Source organism: Nanorana parkeri, unplaced genomic scaffold, assembly GCF_000935625.1.
Source record: "Nanorana parkeri isolate BGI_ZX_2015 unplaced genomic scaffold, ASM93562v1 scaffold414, whole genome shotgun sequence".
In the NCBI taxonomy this organism is placed as follows: Eukaryota; Metazoa; Chordata; class Amphibia; order Anura; family Dicroglossidae; genus Nanorana; species Nanorana parkeri.
Window position 1 is genome coordinate 392,669 of NW_017306682.1, and position 16,394 is coordinate 409,062.

The 16,394-nt window shown below is 42.8% G+C and overlaps 1 protein-coding gene across 1 annotated transcript in view; it reads right to left on the reverse strand.

The window, feature by feature from the left end:
• Window positions 1-16,394, reverse strand: part of LOC108789647 (ovochymase-2-like) — a 53,291-nt gene that overhangs the window by 1,228 nt on the left and 35,669 nt on the right. The window contains exons 18-23 of the mRNA XM_018559718.1: window positions 15,501-15,696; window positions 13,537-13,673; window positions 8,885-9,047; window positions 7,079-7,183; window positions 5,337-5,460; window positions 2,093-2,223 (exon numbers count right to left, since the gene is read on the reverse strand). Of these exons, the coding sequence (XP_018415220.1) occupies window positions 2,093-2,223; window positions 5,337-5,460; window positions 7,079-7,183; window positions 8,885-9,047; window positions 13,537-13,673; window positions 15,501-15,696 (856 nt within the window). The remainder of the gene's footprint in view (window positions 1-2,092; window positions 2,224-5,336; window positions 5,461-7,078; window positions 7,184-8,884; window positions 9,048-13,536; window positions 13,674-15,500; window positions 15,697-16,394) is intronic.

The following is a 16,394-nucleotide window of genomic DNA, read 5'->3' on the forward strand; positions in this document are numbered from 1 at the left end:
CAAATAGGTAAGAGCCTTCCATTGGAAGTGGGGGTTGCTTCAGTTGGTCAGGTCTAGGTTCAGCAATGATATGTGCCCACAAAATGAGACCAGCTGCCTATCTGAATATACTGAATGACCCTGATGGCACATTGGACATATTCCAAGATGACAATTAGGGTTGCACAGATACCAAGTACAGTACTCGGTACAAGTACGAGTACATGTACTGATACTTTTGAGCTCCAAGACTACACTAGAGAAAAATTCAAAAATTAGGAGGCAGCTGTCATTTGTAAGGAGCACACGGAGCTCCTGGGATTTGTACATCTCTGTTTTAATGTATGATTTTGTTTTTATAAATATAAATAAAGGGATGCACAGATACCAGTTTTGTGAGTACGAGTACTGGTACTTGCCGAGTACTTACAAGTACGAGTACTGCTACATTTTTGTTTATTGACATGTGACACTTTTTCTAAAACAATACAGACTAATGATTTCAGGACAGTGGTGGAGCGCCAGAGCCCGGTCCCAGCTGCAACCGCTGCAACCCTGGTAGTTCTCATGAAAATGCCGAGTATCTGCACTGGTACTCGAAAAGTATCTGTGCATCCCTAATGACAATGTCAGGATTCATCGGGCTCATAGTGTGAAAGAGTGGTTCAGAGAGCATGAGACATCATTGTCACACATGGGTTGGACACCACAGAGTCCAGACCTTAACCCCATTGAGAGTCCCTGAGGGATGTGCTGAAGAAGAATTTACACGGAGGTCCGACTCTCCCATCATCACTACAAAATCTTAGTGAAAAATGAATGTAACTCTGCATGGAAATAAATGTTGTGACATTGTATAAGCTTATGGAAACTATGCCACGGAGAATGTGTGCCGTAATCAAAGCTAAAGGCGGTCCAACGCAATATTAGAGTGTGACTTTCTGGCCCAGGCAGGTATGTATGTACAGTATGTGAGTTAGTAGGGATCTCAGACTATAGTGTCAGGAAATCTTCCTCTGACCGGAAGTTCCGGTTGGCCAGGAAGCTTCATGCTCCCTGGTGACGAGGGAAGTCAGCTCCATGCTCCCGGCCAATCAGGAAGCCGCACAGTGTGTATTGACTCGGCTCCCGGTTTCCTGATACCTTGAAGTTCCAGTATGGGAATAGGCATCAGAAAAATTTGGACGAGTGTGCATCCCTACTTATATATATATATATATAAATATTTTAAACCAGAGTGACCAACTCCAGCTCCAGTTGTGATTTGACTACAAATCCCATCATGTAGGGATGCACCAATATTAGTATCGGTATCGGAGCCGAGTATTTGGGCGAATACTCGTTATCGCCCAAATGCACAGATGCCAAGCCCCATACTTCCGGTATAATGAAGCTGGCTCTATGCTCCTTTGTCACTTGTGATGAAGTAGCATGGAGCCGGCTTCCCGGCTAATCAGGAAGCCGGGTACCACGTCATTACACGGCGCCTGGCTTCCTGATTGGCCAGAAAGCCGGCTCCATGCCTTCCCGTCACCTAGTGACGAGAAGCATGGAGACGGCTTCCCTGCTAATCAGGAAGCCGGGAGGCGAATCATAACACGCCGCCTGGCTTCCTTAATGGAACTTTCGGTATCGGCGAGTACCGAAAAAAAAATATCGGTACTCGTACTCGATACCGAAATACCGGTATCGGTGCATCCCTACCATCATGCATCTGCCTCTGGAAGATATGCCTGTGACTCTCAGTCTTGCAATGCCTCGTGGGACTTGTAGTTCCACAACAGCTGGAGGGCTGGAATTTCCCACCCGTTTCAAACCAAGTGTAAGAATGATCAGATGAACTATACATAGTGATAGAGTATATCGAGTGTACAGAGTGAGCTTCAGAGGCCATGGGGCCTTGACCTGCGGGAATCACGTATACTTTTCTGTGTATTCATTGAGAATAGTGTCAGCGTTGTCGTGATGAGTTTACCGTGAACATTATCGGCCTAACCTTGGATCTTTAAAGGCCAAAGTCTTCCTGAGTGGTTGTGTAACCCTTTCCACACCAGCAAGCAAACACAGCAGCAAGTTTGCTCATGTCATTGATGTCATGTGTGAGTGTACCAACCTATAAGAGTTTTATTGCTCGGAGTTCCCTCGTAGATCAAAACCTGTAAGTTGTGCCCCTGAGATGGGGTCAGCTCTTTAATAATCAGCATTATGAAGTGGTCGGCTGGTGCTTGGACTTCAACCTGGCAACTGAAACGAAAAATATCAAGCAGAGACTGTAAATGTGGGTCATGTCAGGGAGCTGCCCACAGACTCCAGGCAAACAGATAAATACACAGATAAAATACATATCAGGGAATTGCATGACCAGCCAAAGCATTTGTATTTCTGTTAATCCAGACTTGAGATTTACACAGCCTTGCCACACAGCACAGTGGTCTAGCATTGGAGGGGACCTGATCTTTCTAGGGTGGCAACCCTAGCAGGGGGGCTGGGTGATGTCATCACCCTAAAAAAAACAATTGCTATTTTCTTAAAAATAAATGCAGCACAAATGTCAATTTTTGCGGCACAAAACAGCACAAACGTAGCACTAAAGAAACACACTGGAGTTTTTATTTGTGCCGATTGAAGGGGGGCCAGATTCGCTGAGCTATGTGGTGGGCCTCTTTGCACACTTACCAGCAATGTAAGGGGACTATACAATTTTCATTGTCTGCCTTTTTTTTCTGGTCAATATTTTAAAAGAGAACTATGGGGTCAGTGTTTTTCCCCATAGTTCTCCTAAGGGTCACGGGAGGACACAGACTAGCATCCTCCCGTGACCCAAAGCTCAGTATAGCGCGAGCTACGGCTCGCGGTATACTGAGACCGCCACAGCTGGGACGGATCCTGACATTACTGTTGAGATCCACCCAGCTGCGTGAGTGACAGCTGGCTCTGCCTATCTAGAGGCAGAGCCAGCTGTACCCGTCCGTTCCGCCAGTCAGCGCTGGCAGATCGGAGCGGGGAGGGGGGAATCCCTGCAGGCAGCCATGAGTGACAGTCATGGCTCTCTGCAGAGAGATGATCGAGAAGTGAGCGAGCGACGGTGTGTTCTACCCGATCCATTGAGCCGACGTGTGACAGTTTCATTGTCACACGTCGGCTCGAACTATGAGGAGGAGTGATTTTCACATACCTCATAGTTCTCCTTTTAATTTCATGGTTACACAAGTCATAGTTTCTATAATTATATCTACAACTTACTGATCATGTTCATGTACCGGAAGCTCTAGATATAATACTGTTTTAGCAGGGGTTCCCTGTGACCTGAAAATTATTTTAGGGTTTCCTGTGATGTAAAAAGGTCCAGAAAGGCTGCTCTAAGTCTTTGTTGTGATCTTTGAGGATCTTTAGAGCCTCAGAAAATGAAATGTGTGTTTTCTTTGACTTTTATATGAATGATGTCCTTTAGCCAAGGTCATGTAAACACAGCACATGGCTTTTCTGTCATCTCCCATGCTGTCTCTATAGCACTAGGACAGACCTCCGCTTTCGCTTTCCTCCAAACAGGAACTTTGCTGCCCTCTACTGGTCAAAATGGGGACCACCTTGCAAGCCTTGCTAGGATAAGGAAAAATGGAGGATGTCAAAAATATAGTTTTTCTGTGAATCAGAGTGGATTGCACAAAGACACAAAACGTCTATTCTAGTGAGCAAGAAAAACCCTTTCAACCTGATCATATACCTAGAGATTATCTGCAGACTTTCTATGGTCAGATAGAAACAATGCAACAAATTCCTCCATCTGCGCTAAACTGTGTGGATGGAGGAATCTCCCACTGGGCCAAGCTTCAGTATCTTGCTCGTTGGCCCTGCTGGCTCTCAAAACACTTGAACAATGCCTGCATCCAATCAGATTGATCGGTTATTTTGAGAGCCAGCGGGGCTGACTAGCAAGATACTGAAGCGTGGCCCAGTGGGAGATTCCTCCATCCACACAGCTTAGCGTAGATGGAGGAATCTGTTGCACTTTTTCCATCTGACCATAGAAAACCTGCAGATAATCTATAGGTGTATGGCCAGCTTAACACACCCATCAGGGTATAAGTGACGCCCACTTTTATTCACCAATGGAGCACAATGGCTTAGTAGTACTGCCTTGCAGCTCTGGGGTCCTTGGTACAAATTCCAGCCAGGACAACCTGCAAGAAGTATGCATGTCTTATCTGTGTTTGCATGGGTTTCCTCACCCTCAAAAGACATGCTTGTAGGTTAATTGGTCCAAGTGTATGTATGCATATGAGATAAGAGGGCAGGGACTGATATGAATGAATAGCATGTAAACTGTTAGTGTTATATGAATACCTGTAATAAATAATGGCAATACATTTAGCCCTGTTTAAAATGCCTTTCCTCTTTTAATTTTCCAAACTTTGACATCCAAACTTACCCGTCATTACTGTCTAACTATCAATATCTCTATACTGGTGACACCCATATGGACTATTAGTTTAAAGTGTAATGGTAAGCAGATAACACTCAGAAATCAGGCCACAGCTTGGGCACTTGCTCCACACTTGTATCTGACTGGTTGCTCATGCTTACGCCACACCAGTGCTCTTTCTATTGTTAAAGTTGTCATTTTCTCCTTGACCTTTTTTATATACAGTATCTGTATTTTCTCACCTTAAACTAAACCTTCTGCATATTAATGTATTTTTGTTGAATTTAAAGTGACTCTGTTGGAAGAAAAATATGAGGGCTGCCATTGCCGACCCTTTCTGATACTGCTAGTTGCCTCCCTGTGTCTGACTTTAATACTTTAGAGTCACAGGCCCAGAACAAGCATGCTGTAAATGAGTGTCAGAATTATTTATCTCTATACGGTACATGTTTCAGTTTCGAGAATGATATAGCAATGAAACCAAAGTGTCAGCATAACATGGGGTCCTTCCAGCTTAGTAGTGCCGCACGTTGTATTTTACCATTCCTCTTCATCAGTACAAGCCAATCAGCTTACTGGCTTGTTCTGTAATTGATTTCATCACAGAAGTTGCTGGTTGCCCAGTTTGACATACAGATAGCCACTGGAGGGAGAATCTGCATCTGTACTGTATATGCATATATAACCCTGATGTGTAGATGAACTACAATCCTAAAAATAGGAAATAGCGAGTATTTGGAAATCACATCAGAACTGACTTTCAGGTGACCAATAACAGCTCTCAATAAACATTTAGTAAAAACTTACTAGGGTTCTCCTTTAAAAAAGCCCAGTATGCAATAAATGAGATCCTCATAGCAGCATGAGACTGTCATATGTGGAAAACTTTCATGGCACTGAGTGACGCTACGATCGTATACACAGCCACTCTTACCTGAACCCATCGGGATGATCCTGACTGTCAGCGACCAGCTTAACCTCCCCTGGTGACTCCATTGACATCACACCCTTGCAGTCTGTATAGCTGAACTGTGAAGAGCTACCATTGGAAAGAGCACCTACCGCAGAGTAAGAGGTACGCATGGTTAACATCAATGGGTGCAATACACTGTTTGTAATTGACAGTAGCTTGCCTAACCCAATGGAAGAATTACATTACAAAGTCAATTACCTATGCATTCCTTTACTTACCTGCAGCAGCCTTCAAGTCTCTTGGCCATCAGGACAATCTGGCATTTCAGCAGAAGGGCAGATAATTGGGGGCTGTTGCAGGCATGGGCAGGCACTTATCACGTACCTGGTAGAGCACCGAATAGTTGAGGAGGCCTTCTTTGTAACTTTTGTCCCACACCCCTGAGAGTGGAGACAGGTGCCAGGGGATGTAGGACATTGTGCCTGGTTAAGTTCAGAAGCTGGTTTCCAAGGAAGCAGGCCAGGATACAGCCAGAAGGTCAGTGAGGAACACTGCAGGAGCAGGATGAAGTCAGGCAGACCAGGGTCAACGCCAATCGGGCAACCAAGAACAAGAGCAGAAGGCAGAAGAATAAATCAGGAACAAGCAGAGGTCAGGGGCAGGCAGCAATCAGGCGTTGTCAATGGAAATCCGGGTCAAGGCAGCAGAACACAGGAACAGGTAGAATCACAGTAACACACACACACAAGCTGAAAGACCATTCAGCAATGATCCACAGAACAGGCAATGTTGGAACCGATAAAATTGACATCTATGATACAGCTTTGATATAAAGGTGTTCCTTGATTTCCTGAACTGAATCAGCATATGGCTATGTGATACGCAAATGAGGACCATCAAAGGGTTCTTGGGGCAGGGACGCTGATGAATAAAGATTTGCTGGACTGTCTTATCTCCTGGGACGAGCTCAACCCCCTGCTGGGATTTACTGCCCACACCTGTGTCAGCAATGCAGCATACATGCTGGGATGGGGGCAGGGACATGTGATGGAACCTTCTTCCTGTGTGATCATCTGCACAAACCTAGGTCACATGGTGACATGTGTGACCTCCTGGACAAGACTGGACTCTACAATCCAGAATATGATTCGCTGAGACCTGCTGGAGAGAAGTGTTCTGAGCACAGAGGAAAACCCATGGCATGTGTGAGTGAGAGAGAGAGAGAATGTGGTTCTTAGCTGAAGCATCCTAAACTCAATTCCTATCCCTAGTGACCCCCTCCAAATCCCCTTTCCATTTCCCTTAATTGTAATTAGAATGTATGTATATACCGGTTTGTAAATAAACCGTTATTTAAGATTCAGTTGTTCATCAGTAATTTAGGGCACCCCAAAGCAGAGCTCATTCTACAGGCAGGTTTAAAAAGAGCCATCCATGAAGGGGAATTGCATTATATCCTGTGTGCAGCATTATTGTGGTCAGTAGAAAGTATGGTCCCTTACAGATAGCTAATAAGATAATTGTTGTCAGTGGTTACATATCTGAGAAGTGGAAATAGGTTATTGCTCAAGGAACCCCTAGCAACCTCTGGAGGAACCCTGGATGAGAAAGGCTACAATAAGCCATAACAACCAATCAGAATCATCTTGGTCTGACATCTGAAAAATGTCTGAGTAAATTCTGATAAGCTGCTGAAGAATAAGTACTCTTCGAGTAAGTGAATAATATCATTTGTATTAAGAAATAAGAACGCTTGTACACACCTGGCTGCTCTTGGGGGTCAGGAATTTGGTCAGGCTGATCTTCTGTACTGTTTTGAGGATTGTCTTGAGCAGCAGCAACCCGATGATGGTCCACTTCTGCTGACTCTTTAATTGACATTGAATAGCATTTTTAGAAACATGTGGATGACACACAGAAAGAGGTTAACTGGTGGCACTATTATATTTGATATCCAACTCCAGACCCGTCCACCCCAACAAACTAGGGCATTTCTAGGCAGGCTACATTTGCATGTAGACCACCCTAGGTAAAGCCCGCAAGGGATGTCGAGCCTCCACGATTTAAAGAATTGAAATCCAATGAATGTGAGTCAGGGAAAGTAAGGCTGTTGCCTAAAGGGCTGTATGATACTGGACATACTGCAGCAGGAAAATTACACAGTCTATCTAACTTTCTTCAGCTTCTAATGCACACTGTAAGATGCTCACCGTGTAGAGTGAAATCAAAGTAAGCAAATTCAATTCAGAAGAGGAGCCTGTACAGTTGTACAACTCTACAAGACTGAAGGGAGGACTGGAGTTTAGTTTAAATGTCAACACCAGATTCAGGGAGTCAGTAATGAACATAATAACAAAGAACTGGCATATAATATCATGATTTTGTTATAAAGTAATGTTATGTAAAGGTACCGCATAGCTACATCCTCACCTGTCTGACCCAAGACAATATTCAGGAGGCTTCATTTACAAAGCTTTACACAAGGACTGTGTGACTGTTATTTTAAAATCTCATTGGATTCAGCTAAAAATAACTGTCCCCTAAAATTTGAATCCTTACCCTGGTGTGTTAGCTTTGTGAATTGAGTCAGACATGTTCCAAAAAGGTGTGCGCAGTGAGCCTAGGTTTATGTGCTTCATTGAGGTTGAGAAAAAAGGAGATTTTGAGTAAAGTTCTTCCACCTCAAATGACAGGTGCAGCTCTACATATGTTCTGACTGTAGGAAGGAACAATCATCAGCAATGACAGTGACCAAGACAATGAATGTGCACTTGTGTACCTCTGAAGAGACTCATCAAGTCATTTTGGGCAAAAGTTGTTTTAGTAGACATGTGCAATTAATTTCCTTTCCGAATCAAAATTCGTCCGAATTTACCGGAATTGGGACATTCATACACATCCCGATTTTCCAAATCCCAATGCATCCGAATGCGTCCGAATCTCAGATTCCCGTCCGAATTTCGTTCAAAAACTAAACTGAATCGGACATGTGACTTTTCTGGCCAATCAGATGTGTTTTTCGGTTTAATACATCTGAATGGGTCTGAATACGAATTTTCGTTATGGCAACATGGGAGCATTAATAGTATATACATATAATACTAAAGCTGAAGCTTCTAGACCTGAACAACATTTGGGATCCGAATTTCCAAATTGCAATCGGGAGCTCCCGGTCCCGAATGCCATTCGGGTCTGGGAGCATCAGCTTTAGTAATATATGTATATGGCTCCCAGACTCGGATGGCATTCAGGAGCTCCCGATTGCAATTTGGAAATTCAGATCCCCAATGCCATTCGGGTCTAGGAGATTCAGCTTTAGTATTAATATATGTATATGGTTTTCTGTGGTATTCGCAACGAATATTCATAAACTCATCCGAAACTATCGAAAATTCGGATTTCGTCCAAATCCAAAACCCGAACCGAATTGAATTTCAGATCCGAATCCCGAAATAACTAAATATCACAACCGCACCAAATTTTTCCGCAGCTTACATGTCTATATTTTAGCTTCTGGTCTCTACAATTTACAAGTATACTTTTTCGCTCTCAGAAGATGGTACACTGACCTGCCTGTATGACGCTCTGTATCCATTCAGTGAATACGGAAATTCTGGTGTACACTCCGGGTTTGGCATTTTCTTGGCAGCCAACTCCCTTGCTGGCAATGCCGTAAATAAAGAAGGCTGTGGGATCACTGGAAGGGCAAACCAATGGGCTGCCAGGCTGACCCTGTGCCAGACAAATGGTGAGAATGATTAGCAGATAAATGCAGAGAGCTAACAGTGAAGTATAGGTGCTAAGCAATGGCAGAGCTACTGACCTAACACATAAAATCTCACCTAAAGCTGCCCATACACCAGTAGGAATTCATTTGAAAGTGTTTGTGTTCGTTTGTTCAATTTTCTGATGGTTAGCAGGGGTTGTTTTCGACTGTAGTGACAAGGAAAATCTGAGGAGCAGGCTGGACAATGTTTCAAGTCTCTTTTCTGATTGCACAAAACATAATGTAATGTACATGTGCTAGGCACAAGAGAGACGTATTTAATACATCTGGGGTGCCAATCAATTAGCGGGCCTGGCTGACATTTTAACGGCTTTCGAAGGAAATTAGTTGACCCAATGATGGCAAGATTGAATGCTCTGATGAACGATTTCCAACGAACATTTGATGTATGTGTATGGCCTGGTTTAGGCCAAGCTAGACTGACTTGTAGACATCAGTGTCTTCACATAGCCTTGTGAACAGGGGATGGACAGCCAGCAATGGAATCCTCCAGTGGACTTCTGATCCATAGATCCACTATGGATCCACTCCATACAGTGTCAGCAGCGTCGCTGGTCCCTAGCACCTAATGCCGGTACCCTGGCTCAGGCATGCCTTCAGGCTTGCAGCCAGTCCCTGGCAGATGAATCCCCCTCTGGACCGATGCTTATTTAATTCTGGAGCTGATGTCACCAGGCAGAAGAGCCAGAAGCACGGGGTATGGAGCTTTACCTCAGATGAGTAACTGCTAAATTTTACCTGCCATTCTTTCTTACACTGTCACCAATGTATATGCCATTGCTCCTCACACTGACATGAAAGTAATGATCAATGTAAGGGGGAGCATGTTACATACTCCTGGCTGCTATACTCTATACACTATGATGTACTTTACATATTCCTGTCTGCTATACTCTATACACTATGATGTACTTTACATATTCCTGGCTGCTATACTCTATACACTATGATATACTTTACATATTCCTGGCTGCTATACTCTATACACCTATACACTATGATGTACTTTACATATTCCTGGCTGCTATACTCTATACACTATGATATACTTTACATATTCCTGGCTGCTATACTCTATACACCTATACACTATGATGTACTTTACATATTCCTGTCTGCTATACTCTATACACTATGGTGTACTTTACATATTCCTGGCTGCTATACTCTATACACTATGATGTACTTTACATATTCCTGGCTGCTATACTCTATACACAATGATGTACTTTACATATTCCTGGCTGCTATACTCTATACACTATGATGTCCTTTACATATTCCTGGCTGCTATACTCTATACACCTATACACTATGATGTACTTTACATACTTCTGCCCCCTGCTCTCTATAGGGTATGTAGTAGATGACATGCTCCAGACTGCTGTCCTTTGTAAGCTATGCAATACATTACATACTCCTGACCAAAGTGTATACTGTCTCAACAGGTTATGTTTGCAAAGTAGACCCTATTTTATTTGTTTTACAGAAGTTCTAATTTAAAGGGTGAGTTCACCAGTCCCCGGAGTGGATTTGTTTGTTGAAACTCTTCCATTACATCTGTGTTCTGTACACAGAATAAAAACATAGAGCTAACACTTTGTCTGAGCCTACTTTAAAGGGACAGTTCACAGCACTCTGTGGTATCTCCAGCTAGCGGTCAGTCACAGGAATTGCTTAATATGCCTCGCTATATTAAAAAAAGAATGTGCTTTATGTATGCACTTAAAACTTGCATTACCTATTGTCTTCACTTGCTGAATGCTTATTTCAGATCTGTGATGCAAAGTTTTAAAGCCAAGGAGAGCCATAGAACTTACCATTGTTAGCATTAATTCTCTTGCTACATCTTTCCCTCAATTGTTTTTAATTATATGACAACAATTTATATATTAGATTTAAAAAACTAATCACCTGAATGAGTGCTTGAGCCATCCATTATGAGAGCCCTGACTTGTGCTGCTTTATGTGAAGCACTAAATTCCATGGGAATGCAAAAACACAAAAGAACTATAAAGAGCATAAAGACAGGCAGGGATGTGAGCCAGGTCATCGTGTCTCTGGATAGAGACTGCTGTGGCACAGTGACCGCTCTCTCTCTCTCACAGCAGAACAGCCTGGCACCACAACCAATGGTAAAAGCCTGACAAGCAAAGCACAAGATGTGATCAGCTCTGAGATGTGATCGGCTCTGAGATGTGATCGGCTCTGAAATACGTGATGGTTTTCTACTATATTTAAAACAGACCTCCAGCAAATGAAATACTGTATATGTATGTGAACTGTCACCATGCCAAAGCATTTGTCATTATGTTCAAGCAGAGTTGGGATTTCCACACGCCTGCCAAGGGTGGACTAATACAGTAAGAGCGTGCAGCTTCCATTGTCTACAAATGGGGAAATATTTTTTTTTCATAAATAAAGATTTATTGAGGGGAATTTATCAAATCTGGAGCAGATGTCCATAGTAGCCAATCAGCTTCTCTCTTCAGTTTGTTCAGTGAAGCTTTGAAAATGCAAAATAGAAGCTGATTTATTATGGGCAAACTGCTCCAGATTATGTCTGCTCCGGTATTGATAAATTCCCCTTGTTGAGTTTAATAGGGGTACAATAAAAGCAGGATTATTCACAACAGGGTGAAGGGTTTGGAGAAGGCAGGAGAAGTGAACAATCTAGGACAAGATCGCTGAACTTGGAAGTGAGCTGAATTGGAGAATTTTTCCAAATCAGCTATGTTGTCCTAGATTGTTCACTTCTCCTGTCTTCTCCAAGGCCACCTAGGTTTTACGGAGATAAGAGTGAAAGGTTTGCATATCCATGAACAGGACCCACGAGGCCACATATTTGTCTTGAATGTCATATACAATAAACTCCCCATTATCCGGCATCCACTGGGGTTATTAGATTTCAGATACGTTTTGTTTCTGGTTGCTTGAGAGTTACTCTTAAAAATAGGTCTAACTAATGCCATAGCCCATACTATACCACACTAGAACATAAACTCTGTATTGCACAGAATATTACTGGATATTGAGTTCTGTTAGGTATATTAGGCACCAGAGATTGTTGATCCAGGAAATAACAGATTGCCTTACGGGATCAGGAAGGAATTATTTTCCCCTGTTGGAGCAAATTGAACCATGCTTTATAGGGGTTTTTGCCTTCCTCTGGATCAACAGTGGGTAACTGTGGGCATAGCATTCTGTTTAGGCTTTTCGTCTTCTTTTTTTTTCTTCTCTTATCTCTATAGGTGGAACTCGATGGACTTGTGCAGTAATCAAAAGCAAATTAAGACAAATAGAAACACGATCATTTCCAGGATAATACATGCTGCAGATCAGCAAAACAGTGAGTTCACAGGGGATTTTTTTTCTGGTTAGATGAGAGTTCTGGTTAATTAAACACCAGATAACTGAAAGTTTACTGTATATGGGCTGTTAAGCAAAGGTGAGATGAGTATAAGCAGCACGGGGACAGTGTTTGTGCCAGCAGTTAAGTGAACATTTTGATTTGTCCTGCATGAGCTTTGCAGCAAAACTTGCAGGTAAAAGCACAAAACATTTTATTTTAAAGGCTTACTTGCAGTTTTTTTTCTATTTTATTTTCCAAACAGTTTTTATTGACTTGCATTGCGACTCTGAACTTGCTGGCACAATTTTACACATTTGACTAATTCAGGAGTCATTTCCCTAGCGCAGCCCCTTCCCCCCTTGTACATCAAAGCCTGTTCCTCTGCCTGGAGCGTCTAATTACTCTCCGTGCTGCTCAAGCTCCTCCGCCGCTCCCCTCACCTCCCTACATAACCTTTTATGTAGCTGCTGGGGGAGGAGTGAAGGGGAATACTATAGAGTGTCCCTTGAGTGGCAGCTCTGAGTCTTCTGGGGCTGCTGACATTTATTTATTTATGATATTTCTATAGAGCCAACAATTTACACAGCGCTTTACACAGTGCACATTTACATCAGTCCCTGCCCTCAAGGAGCTTACAATCTTAGGTCCCTATCTCACATGCATACATACAAGGGCCAATATAGACAGGAGCCAATTAACCTTCCAGCAGGTCTTTGGAGGGTGGGAGGAAACCAGAGTACCCAGAGGAAACCAACGCATGCACAGAGAGAACATGCATGGTGGTGCCCAGCAGCAGTCTCAGGGCTTTTGGGTGTCTACACAAGGCAGGCTTTCACTGTTACATAACATGCATAAAATACTGTATGTTAGATGCAAATATAATCCTATGGGAAGATTGTTATTGAAATGAATGGTCTGACTACAGTCTACCTATCAGCATTATGTAAAACAGATGGGAAGGGGGTTTAACACCGCGGATGTCAACTGGTTAAACATAACCCTCAAAAGAGCATGTAACCAGATTTTTCTAAATATGAGACCTTCCAAACCTCTCCTTTACCTTCGGCATGAAATATACTTACACGGCAGGTATACTTAGCACGGCCTTTTGCAGTCCCAGCACATAACATGCTTCCTGTAATTTTGCCGTAGTAACTTTCACAAACACCATCCGTCTCCAATGGGACTTCCAGCTGCTGGAGCTTTGTAGACCTTTCCCCTGCAATTGTTAATAAGACATTATTTAAAAAAATGTTTATTGGTTCAGCGGCAAGCGTACAAAAAGCTATTTCCTTTGATATTGCATCCCTTAAACTGGTATTCCTGGAAATGTACTGCATCTGCAACAATTTAAAAAAGATCTTTGATATCTATCTATTAGGGTTGCACCGATACTGATACTAAAATCAGTATCAGTGACGATACCGAGTATTTTGGCGAGTACTCGTACTTGCCCAAGTGCTCCCGATGCCTATCCTGATAGCGGAACTTCCGGTATCAGGAAGCCGGGCGGTGAGTCATTACACGGCTTCCTTGTCACCAGGAGCATGGAGCTGGCTTAACCCGCCAATCAGGGGGCTGGGGGGCAGGTAATGACTCGCCCCCCGGCTTCTTGATTGGCCGGGAAACCGGCTCCCTGGTCACTTGGTAATGTATGAGGGGGACCTGAAGTTCTCCATCAGGTCCCCCTCTGCTGATTGACAGCAGCTGTGGGCAGGTTCAATAGCTAGTTTGCTATTGGCTATTGCAAAGTGAAATAGCCTTTTGGAATCTAGCTATGCATTCCTACGCTTGTTTTTTTTTTTTTTGTTTTTTTTTTATTCTGATGGCACCAGCTGTCAGAATACTAAAAAAAAACCTGCAGATAGCAAAGAAGCTATTGCTTCCTGTGCCATCTGCCATCATTTCAGGGGGGTGCTCTCTCTTATGCCCCCTTCCCCCCAGCGGATGGGTGGGGGGCAGAGGGCACCTCCCTGAAATGAGAAGGGCACCTCCCTGAAATTGCTTTTTTCAGGTTGGGATTCCTGGTAACGCTGCCGCTCCGTGTAAACAGTGAGAGGGGAGAGCAGTCTTCCCTCTCACCTGTCACAGGAGTTCCAGCACAGTCCTGTGCTAGAACTCCTGTCTTGGTGGTGACAGGTTCAATAAAGAGAATCTGTCACCTCCAAATGCTATCACACATGGGCTTGTTATCTCCTGTGTGATAGCGATAAAGTTAAGTGACATTTTTTTTTGTAAAAAAAAAATATTAAATAAATACAAATTAAAAATAGTTAAAAAAAAGAATAAGAAAAAAATTATTAAATTAAATTAAAAAGTAAAAAATATCATGGCCCATTTGCCATGATAACCAGTTTATTGGCAGGCTCCTTCCCTACAGGGACCCGGGCTCCCCTGAAGGAGGACAGGAACCTGCCAATCAGCTTGTTACTATTCCCTAGGTGATATTTGGGGGCGTACAGGGACAATGAGGGCATTCTGGAACTTGTAGTTCCCTAGGTAATATTTTGGGGGGTGTAGAGGGACAATGAGGGTATGCTAGGACTTGTAGTTCAATTACGATATGTCCCAGCATGCTCTCATTTTGCCTGTACACCCCCACATATCACCGCGGGGGGGCGGAAAATTTTGTTCTGCCCCGGGCGCCCGTTACTCTGGTTATGCCACTGGTTAGGTGCCCATCCTCCTTTACATGTTCCAACACTCCCTATTGCATTTTACATACTTTATATTAAATGTATAAATCCAGCAGTTGTGTTGGAGGATATTTTGGACTACAGTTACGTTGGGCTTTTCTATAGGTGACAGTCCTAAGGTAGTGGAAAGAGCAGTATGGGGTCTATTTATAAATGTTTTCACCCAAATGTACACAACTATCACCCAAGATTCTGCCATTTTTCTTAATGGATTCAATAGCAAAACTGTGTAAATCCTAGGTTGTGTGAATCTTTGGTGAAAACATTTATAAATAGACCCCATACTGTTCTTTCCATTACCTCATTGTATTAGGCCCATGGACCAGGATAGGACATTACAATATACATACCTTCCCCATTGACATCCCAGCCAGACACAATGCAGATGCTGGAAGACTTCACCTTTCTGTATGAACGAGGGAAACACACTGGCTGTACGTTGTCATTAAACTGCAACGGTTTATTCAGCTGTATCAGAGCAATGTCGTTTTCCGAGGTCGATGAAACAAATCCAGGGGGCATGTGGATTATTTTTACTGAAGATTTCTGGAACAGAACAAAGGATGAAGCTATCCATAGAGGCTCTAGAACGAGCACACCTTACTTAGTATAACAATGTTGTATACTATACCAATATACAAGTTATTTATGAGGTGTACGCATTTGAGCTATGTTATGTATTATTCTTATAACACAGTCTCTCCTATGAATGATTACTCCATTCTTCTTTCTGTAAACTGAAAATGTTTAATAAAGAAATATTGATTAAAAAAAAAAAGGATGACGCTATAAGCCAATTACTCAGGAATGCATACAGAACACTACTGCAATTTTAAATTGAACATCTCTTAAAAGGTGCCCTTCTTCCAACATAAAAAGAATGGCTGTGTTTCCAATGATGCAGCTGTTTGAATCTCTGAATGTAACTGACTGACTGTTTTTTCCCAGGTTCTTGGCTTTGTGAGATTTAACTTTGAGTGGAACATTTTCCAAAGACTCGCAGGGTTATTCACAAAAGGGTGAAGAGTTTGGAGTCGGCAGGAGAAGTGAACAATCTAGGCCAAAATAGCTGATTTGGAAAAATTCTCCAATTCAGCTCACTTTCCAGTTCAGCGATGTTGTCGTAGATTGTTCACTTCTCCTGCCTTCTCCAAACTCTTCACACTTTTGGTGAATAACTCTGTTAGTCTACTCTGCAGAATGTGTTTTATGGCTTTTTTCCCTTCTTTTATTCATCTAAACGT